The 9,059-nt window shown below is 31.4% G+C and overlaps 1 protein-coding gene across 5 annotated transcripts in view; it reads left to right on the top strand.

Moving 5' to 3' along the window:
• The first annotated feature begins 316 nt into the window (after nt 1-316).
• Nucleotides 317-9,059, top strand: part of LOC112462375 (DNA ligase 1-like) — a 9,319-nt gene continuing 576 nt past the window's right edge. Inside the window, exons 1-9 of one of the 5 annotated variants that reach the window (XM_025028109.1) lie at nt 317-765; nt 1,701-1,765; nt 2,061-2,115; nt 5,895-6,084; nt 6,169-6,390; nt 6,543-6,716; nt 6,842-6,913; nt 7,652-7,843; nt 8,740-8,942. In XM_025028109.1, coding sequence (XP_024883877.1) covers nt 5,895-6,084; nt 6,169-6,390; nt 6,543-6,716; nt 6,842-6,913; nt 7,652-7,843; nt 8,740-8,942 — 1,053 coding nt within the window. In that variant the 5' untranslated portion in view covers nt 317-765; nt 1,701-1,765; nt 2,061-2,115. The other 4 variants (XM_025028106.1, XM_025028104.1, XM_025028107.1 and 1 more) reach the window with 4 other exon arrangements.

Raw genomic sequence — 9,059 nt, 5'->3', positions numbered from 1 at the left:
CTCTTCTTTCTTTCCATGTAAATTCAATAATAACGATTCTGTAATAACCCAAGCAGGTTGTCAAGTTAATTTAGATTCTTTTCCCTCAAAATCCTGCTCAATGACCTTCGTACCATTGTAAAACCCGCGCCTTTCACACACTTCAAATATATACACACGTAGATATAATGATTTTCCTTCTATTGTATTGTAATTATACTTTGGTTAATTCTACTGAATCTTTTCTTTCATAATAAGTGTCTAAATTCTTTTCGTTATTAATAAATGTATATGGATTGTAAAAGTATTACTATTCATTTTTTAGAATTAGATAGCACAAGTAATCGAATTTAATTCTATAAGAATTCGCGTGTTCGAATTCTTGTAGACTTCAGGATGTCTGTGCAAAAAGAACTTCATAAGAATTCAAGTAATCGAATTTAATTCTATAAGAATTCGCGTGTTTGAATTCTTGTAGACTTCAGGATGTCTGTTCAAAAAGAACTTCATAAGAATTTGTTTCTCAAGATTAAAATGATCGAAAAATATATGTTCTGTAAGACTTCAAAAGAAATATCGATACAGAATTCTTCAAGAAATGTTTTATCGTAGCCGTAAAGAATTCTTTTCGAATTGTTGTTTTCGCGAAGCGTTGTTAGAATCTGCGCATGTGCAGTGTGCCTGTTTGTCGTTACCATGGCAACGGATTGTGAAGCAGCACTAGGCGACGGTGCACGGGCAGTGACGGGCAGCGCTAATTCCGTACTTCGAACGATCGAGATCAAGGTGCGTATATTCCGTGTGTTCCGTGGACTGTGTGTTCGGACGCTATTTAGTGCTAACAACCACATTCGACGTTGGATGCGAACGCGTTCGGATCCAACATCGAACGTGTTTCGTTCCGATTATTTTTGTCGATTGCATCACAATCGGCCGCCACTAGTTTGCCGCCGCTGGCCTTTAGTGTGCCATCAGTGTACATACATACATACACGAACACTGCTTCTTATGGCCAATTTCTTCACCGTCGGATAACTCTATCCTTCGGTTAACCTCACTCTTCATCTTTTTCTAAGGAGGCAGTTAGAAAGAGATGAAGAGTGAGGTTAACCGAAGGATAGAGTTATCCAACGATGAAGAAATTGGCCCTTAGGAAGCTTTCTCTGTTTTTTTTGTCTGCCTCTTCTCTGTTTCTTTCTTTTTTCTCTACCTGCCTCTTTATCTGTTTGTCTTTTTTCTCTTTGTGCTTTTCTTTCTTTCTTTTTCTTTACCTGTCTTTCTCTTTGGCTGCGTTCGTTTTGGGCGCTCACGCGGTGTAAGCTTCATTATATCTTTATCGCTCACTATATGCAGAAGGAAGATAGAATAAAGCTTACAGCATGGAGGTAAGAATAACAGGAGGGAGCGTAAACTGCGGAGTATGAAGCCGGAGACGTGAGAGGAAATCGTATTCTGGCCATCTTGATAATACATAACTTAATTCTTCTTCTACCAAATTAAGAAAAAGAAGGATAAGTTATGTACTACCAAGACGGCCGCTTATGATTTCCTTTCACTTCTCTGGCTTATTCATACCTCTCGCCTAAAAGCTTGGTTTACGCTCCCTCCTGTTATTCTTACCTCCATGGCTTACAGCATGTAAACAGCCAAATCAAACGCAGCCTCTGTTTCTCCGTATCTGTCTTTTAATTATTATCTTTCTTTCTGTCTCTTTCTTACAGGCTCTGATAGTTTTCACCAGTTCCATTAGCTAATCGGACCTCAACGTGTTACAACCTGCTACACGGTAAGGACATTTTCAAATTTCTTGTAATCCTGTTTTTTTAATATCTTTGATTATTTGCGTATTGCATGCCTAAAAATGTTTGTAATAAATATAAACTTGTAAAAAAAATAAAGTTTAATAAAATTAAATAACATTTAATAATAAATTCAATATTATTAATATGTAAGAAATGAAATAAATAATACTGAAATTTAATTTAATTTAAAAGGATATAATAAAAATCGAATAACATTTCATTTTTAATTGTGCATTTATAGAATATTGTGATATTAATTATTATGTCTCTTTCTTACAGGTTCTGTTGTTTCCATCAGTTTAAATCAGTTAATCGAACATCGACGTGCTACACGGTAAGGATATTTTTCAAATTTCTTGTAATCCTGTTCTTTAATATCTTTGATTATTTACGCATTGCATGTCTAAAAATGTTTAGAATAAATCTAAACTTTTTGTAAACTAAAATAAAGTTTAATAAAATTAAATAACATTTAATAAATTCAATATTATTAATAATAAGTAAGAAATGATATAAATAGTATTGAAATTTAATTTATTTTGAAAGGATTTAATAAAAATCGAATAATATTTCATTTGTAATTGTACATTTACAGTATATTGTGATATTAATTGTAAATAACTCATTTCATTTTCACACTCATTTTCAAAGTTACAAATTTATTTTATTATTTTTAATAATCTCTTATGCAAAAGGAATATTAAACTTAACTTTTTACATTTGTAAAATATTTACTTTATAATAAAATTAATGTAAATGTAGACATTGTTTTACTTGATAAAAATGATCTTAGAAATACAACATTTTAGTTTATTGTATTAAACTTTATTTCATTTCACAGAGAGATTTAGATTTCACAAAAAGATCACATTTAAATTTATATAAAAGTTATTGTTGAAATATTATATTTGTTTAACCTTTAAGGTTAATTTTTTAAATAGGAATTTAATCGGTATTACGTTACACACTATTTCATTTATCAAAAGGAGAATCTGAATTAACTTCAGGATTTAATATTGAATATATAACAAGAAGATTCCCAACAATTGTTTTGCAAAATATGAGAGAATTATTTAACTGAAAATTTTTAAAATAATAAATTAAAAGAAGTATTTAAAACATGAACTTGTTACCATTTGTCCCAATACAATATATTGATCTTCAATTCATTTTAAACCAATTCATTGTAATAAAATCACATTAAGGCCAGAATTTTTTTCATGAGATGTGTTCAAATTTTCACATTTTACATGATTTCCTGCCTAAGGGAAGTGTAATGTGAAAATTTGACCACATTTTATGAAAAAAAATGAATTTTTTGTAAATTTCTTTGTATAAGCAATATTACTAAAACATTTATTTTTGAATGTTTTGAATATATATTTATCGAGCCACTAGAAGTTTTCGTGTTCAAAATATACTTTCAAATGACTTTCGTACCATGTGAACAAACATTCATAGTTTGGTCCAAAATACAGAGAAATCGGGAAAGTTAACATTTTAGCAAAACTGTTTCATTTACATTTTTCGTAACAAAACCGCAAAAGGCGTTTTTCCATAATTGAGTTCACACCCAACAGTTTAAATTTCGAATTTTTAAAATCCTGAATAAAAAATCTGAAGTGTATTTAATTTATATGAATTTTTGATGTGAATCTTTATATGAATCATTTCTGCATAAACTCCCGTAAGCTTATTATACATAATCAATATCAAAGTTTTTCGTAACATTTCTATACGTTTCAACCGGGAAAAGGTAATAAAAATGTATAATACTTTATTTAAAAAAGTTTGTATTGCTACTGAGAAATTTAATACCGAACAAAATTTATATATATATGTATATATATATAATGAACATATTCTATTCTTCATCTTCAATTTGTTGCTTTCAATAAATTGCTACTGTAACTATTGTTTTTTAACTTAGAAGCATGCCAAAGCGGAAAAGATACGGCGACTTGTCGAAACGTCAAGTTTATCGCCGGCTCGCTGAACAACGGCAAAAAGATATGATACTTGTAGATAGTTCGTCTTCGATCGATAATGATATTAATGTACGTGGGCTTACGGCTAATGTTGAACACGAGATACACGAGGACATCTTTATTTCTACAACTGAAGCGGAGTGTAGAGAGGCTGAAAATTACCGCCAATTCAGAATTAATACTGCAAATACCTATCAAGAAAATCTTATTGATATTCAGAACATTGAAACAGCTGTGGAAAACTGCATTGCACAAATTATCGTGCCGGAAGATATAGGTTGCAACAGTGACTCGGATGAGGAAATTCAAGAGAATGATCCAGCAATTATTCCTGAAACCTTCGATTTTAAACAGGAATTAACATCGTTCGCTTTGGATACTCAAATAAAACATGCTCATTTGAACCGCCTCTTAAAACTTTTGAGAAAAGCGGGACACGAAAACTTGCCAGAAGACGCTCGTACTCTATTAAAAACACCGCGTACTTCTAGTTGTCAAATTACTCAATGTCCACCTGGAGAATACCTTCATTATGGATTACAAACAGCTCTCGAAGAACACTTGCGTGAAAAAACATTTTGCATTGCTGGGACGGAAATTAAAATCGATTTAAATATCGATGGTCTACCCATAGCGAAATCCTCTGGTGCAAGTTTGTGGCCAATTTTGGGAAAAATTATTCACGACTCTTTTAAGACCCCGTTTGTTATTGGAGTATATTATGGCGTTCAAAAACCACATTCACTTGACGACTATCTAACGCCTTTTATAAATGAGTATAAGAGATTAAACAATGAAGGATTTGTCGTGGATTCGAAGAGATTTATTGTAACAATAAGGTGCATAATTTGTGACAGTCCTGCGAGGTCGTTTGTAAAATGTACAAAACAATTTAATGGGTACTTCAGCTGCGGATTTTGTATCGAAAAAGGAGATTTTATGAATCGAATGGTCTTTCTTTCTGAATCAGCACCTCTACGTACAAATGAAAGTTTTAGGAACAGAACAAATGAAGAGCATCATACAGGTACCTCACCATTTGAGTCATTACTTATAGATATGATAACTCAATTTCCGCTCGACTATATGCATTTAGTGTGCTTGGGAGTTATGAAGACATTGTTAACAATATGGTTGGATCGTCGTAAAATTCCAACATTGAGTGCCGAGACTGTACACAAATTATCTGATGCGTTAATAACTTGTGCACAATGGATGCCCAAGGAATTCAATAGGAAACCTCGAGGATTGCAGGAATTGCATCGCTGGAAAGCCACTGAATTCCGAACTTTTTTACTTTACTTGGGACCGATTTTGCTACAACCAATTCTTCCTAAAAAGTATATAATCCATTTCAATGTCCTAAGTTGCGCGATGCGGATACTGTGCGATCCACGTGATTGCTATGTCAACAATAACTATGCCAAAGAACTGTTGGTTTACTTTGTACAACAATTTAAAATCCTTTACGGAGAACAGTATGTCACGAGTAACGTACATAATTTGATCCATTTGAATGAAGCTGTAAAGACATTTGGCCCACTAGACGGCTTTAGTGCTTTCGATTTTAAAAATTATATGCAAATTTTGAAACATCTGCTACGAAAACACGCGAATCCATTGCAACAAATTCATCGGCGATTATCGGAAAAAAATGGTCAAGATAAATCTATGCAAATGATAGAAACCACGAATATTAAGTATCCTCTAGTAAAGAGACCACTTAGGTCGAAACTTCCTATGGATTGTCACAGCGAGCATCGAGTTTTACAATTCAAAACTTTCGAAGTGTCAAACAAAAGGCCAGATAATTGCTGCTTACTGACTGATGGAACTATCATCTTCATCAATCATATTGCATTCCGGGGAAATGTTATTATAGTTATTGGTTGTGAATTTTTAAATAAAGAGGATATTCAAAACTATCCATGTTCATCGAGCAAAATGCACATTTATAAAATAAAAAATCTGTCACCACCACAAATATGGCCTGCGGAACAAATAAGCCGCAAACTTTTATTAGTAACGTTTGAAGAAACCCAATACGCAATACCGCTTTTGCACCATTAATTATATATATATATATATATATATATATATATATATGGAACCCATTTTTTCGTAGATGGTGCAGTATTTTGTCGTCTTTTTCGATGAATTTTGTAACCTTGTTCCTGAAAATTGGGTTAAATCTAATTCTAAGTCCGTTTGCTGGCCTCCGAAGAAAAAGAAATTTACGAAACAAAAGATGCATTTACTCGAACCAGACGGCGAGTGGCAAGATTATAAATATCATAAATTGCTGGGACCATTCGGTCGGTATACTTTTATTAAACTATTTACACAGATAATACTTTGTAAAAGAATTTGTAAACTAATATACCCTTATATATTTACAGAAACATTTGAAGTAGCTAATAAAGTTGAAGAGCATTGTATGCAAGCTTCGACGAATGAAGATACCGATGAAACATGTTCCAAAGCACTATCTGGAACGATGAACAAACGTGTTGGTAGAAAGCCTCCACATTTGGAAAGTGCGTCAGAAGAAGAAGAAGAAGAAAAGACAAGTGCGTCAGAAGAAGAAAAAGAAGAAAAAGAAAAGAAAGAAGAAGAAGCAAGTAATGTTGACAGGAATATTTACAATTTACAATACAAATAATTCTAGATAATAATATAATAGTACATTTTGAATTAATTTCCCTTCTTTCTGCCTACATATTACATATGTGGTACTTCATGTTCGTATATATTTTTGTTGACAATTTGATAGAACTAAATGAGGCGAACAAAGGTTCCAAAAATAATTCAAATTCGGTGTTTGAGAAGGAATTGTCATATGCTCAAAAACAAACAAAGAGTAAGTTGCCTGCATCTGGACGTATGGACTGCGACTTAACGTGCCATGTGGGAGCGGTAACGAGCAGTAAGGCGGTAAAGTCTGTTCGTAAGTATGAAATATATCAATTACATTATAAAAACATAAAATCTCACATGTTATTCAAAATAAAAAGTATTTTTAGGTGAGGGTACGAAATTATAAAAATTACATTTTTATAAATAATGTTACAGTTAAGCCCCCAGCACAGAAATATATTTCGACAGGTGAGGGATCATCAGTGCCCATGAAAAAACGTAGAACAGGTAATATTAATTATTATGTCAGTAATCGTTTCCGTCGGCACTTCAAATGAAATGGGTAAATTAAAAGGATAGGATAGCGTGATAAAATAAAAATGAAAACTGTTCGTATAATATATAATTCAAAGTTACCTCACATAATTATGGGTAATAAAAGAAAGTAATTAAAAAAAATTTTTTTGCCTGATTCATAAGTACAATGTCGAGATGTGCTACCATTTAACCATTTTTTATCAGTCGATAGCCAAAGCTTCCTACGTTTAAGTTTTTACCGGATAGACGTGAAATTTGAACTACATCACTTTGGAACCTGACAAACAATGTTTTTTTTACTCCACAGATTTTAAAAAAATTAACATTTGAAAACATTTATTTATTTCAATTTTTTATTATTTTACATGGTTTTTTTTTATATGTTTTTTATAATCTCAGGAGTAATATATGAAAAAAAACAAAAACGTTACTGTTTTTTCCAGGGTTCAAAAAATATGTAGTTCACATTTAAAAAAATTTTTTAAACAATGTTTTTGTCCCAATTGTGATAAAATAGTGATGTTGAAATAGTGTCTTTGACAGTTTTTATTAATGTAACTTTTCACCTTTTTTCACAATACCAAATTATTTAAACAAAAAATTAGAAAATTGATAAGTTTTAAATCCCTTTCCTAGTTATTTCAAACATTTACAGCTCTAATGTTGCAATAATAAGGGTATAGTCATATTATTTTTATTTATTTACAGATGATCAAAATTCAGCTGCAACAAATGTATGGGAAAGCGGAGATGATACGGATACCACACAAACGAACGAAAGTTGTCGAACCAAGACGAACGAATCAATGGACTCGACTGTAAGTTCAGAAAATGATCGTGCACATGGTTTGCAAAGAGGAGAGCGCGGTCCAGCTACCACCAAGAGGAATACTCAGTCAGGTATTGCTATTTTAATAGAATAATATTTATGTATAATCTGACCCTGGCAGTGCTAAACAGTTTTAATGAAAACGTCTGCAATTATAAAATATTCATATTTGTATTATATCTAAATAAATGTAATGGAATCGTTAAGGGGAAACTGTAATTTACTATTGCTATTTCATTTTAATATGTTATTATAATCACGATAATTTCACGTCAATTTGATTTTTATTTTATCGAATAGTTTTGTAGTCATGAATAAGGCTATAAAACTTCCCATAATGGAAACTTTCCATATGCATAAAGTTTTATTCAAGATTCTTTGTGCACCGGAGAACAAGAAATATATAAATTAAGCAAGACAATGTATAGCTACCGGTTAAATTATGACAGCATATTTGTTCGAAAATGTTATTTTTATTATGATTTTTCCAGTATATTTTTTATATATATATGATATGGTTTCATTCAACATCTACTTCTTATCCCAACAAATGAAATAAGATTGAAAGGAATTAAAAAAGAATGGAAAAGAATTAAGTTGACACAATTGTTTTATCTTATTTTAAGTATATCGATACTAATCAAAACATACCAATGAGTCTTACAGTAGAGTTTCATTTTTCATATGTATTTGAAAATATAAAAAAGAAATGAACAAAAATACTTTTCGAACATTTAATTAATTCAACCGATAGCTACATTATATCGTCATTAATGTATACCTTTTTTGTTCTCTGGTACACGAATAACTTCCGATATCCCCTTTTGATCGCCATATGGGTTCAATTTTACATATTTTATATTGTCTATGATTATATAAAAATACTCGGTAAAATAAAATACAAATAATATCCATAAATAAATATCCACCTCGCATTTGTTGATAAAAATATGTACATCTACTTCAGAACCGATGACTGTGGGACAGTTCCTAAAGTATTATAAACAGATGGAATCAAAATTGAATCATCTGATCAGTTTGCAAGGTCATGGCAGGCCACTGCCGCAGGAAGAGCAGAATCTTTTACCAGAATTTCCACTGGAAAATAACAGGGAATTAGAGGATTTTGATGCGAATCTGTCACAGTCTGCTGATGTTCGAAGTCAATTTGTAAGTTTGCATTGTTTTATATGTACAAGTATAGACATTATATATGCTATCACATTTTCTGATTGTATATATATACATATATATATATATATATATATATATATATATATATATATA

This window comes from Temnothorax curvispinosus, unplaced genomic scaffold (genome assembly GCF_003070985.1).
Source record: "Temnothorax curvispinosus isolate PA1 unplaced genomic scaffold, ASM307098v1 QBEX01012332.1, whole genome shotgun sequence".
In the NCBI taxonomy this organism is placed as follows: Eukaryota; Metazoa; Arthropoda; class Insecta; order Hymenoptera; family Formicidae; genus Temnothorax; species Temnothorax curvispinosus.
The sequence above is the reverse complement of the archived record's forward strand: the minus strand, read 5'-3'. Positions and strand labels throughout refer to the sequence as shown.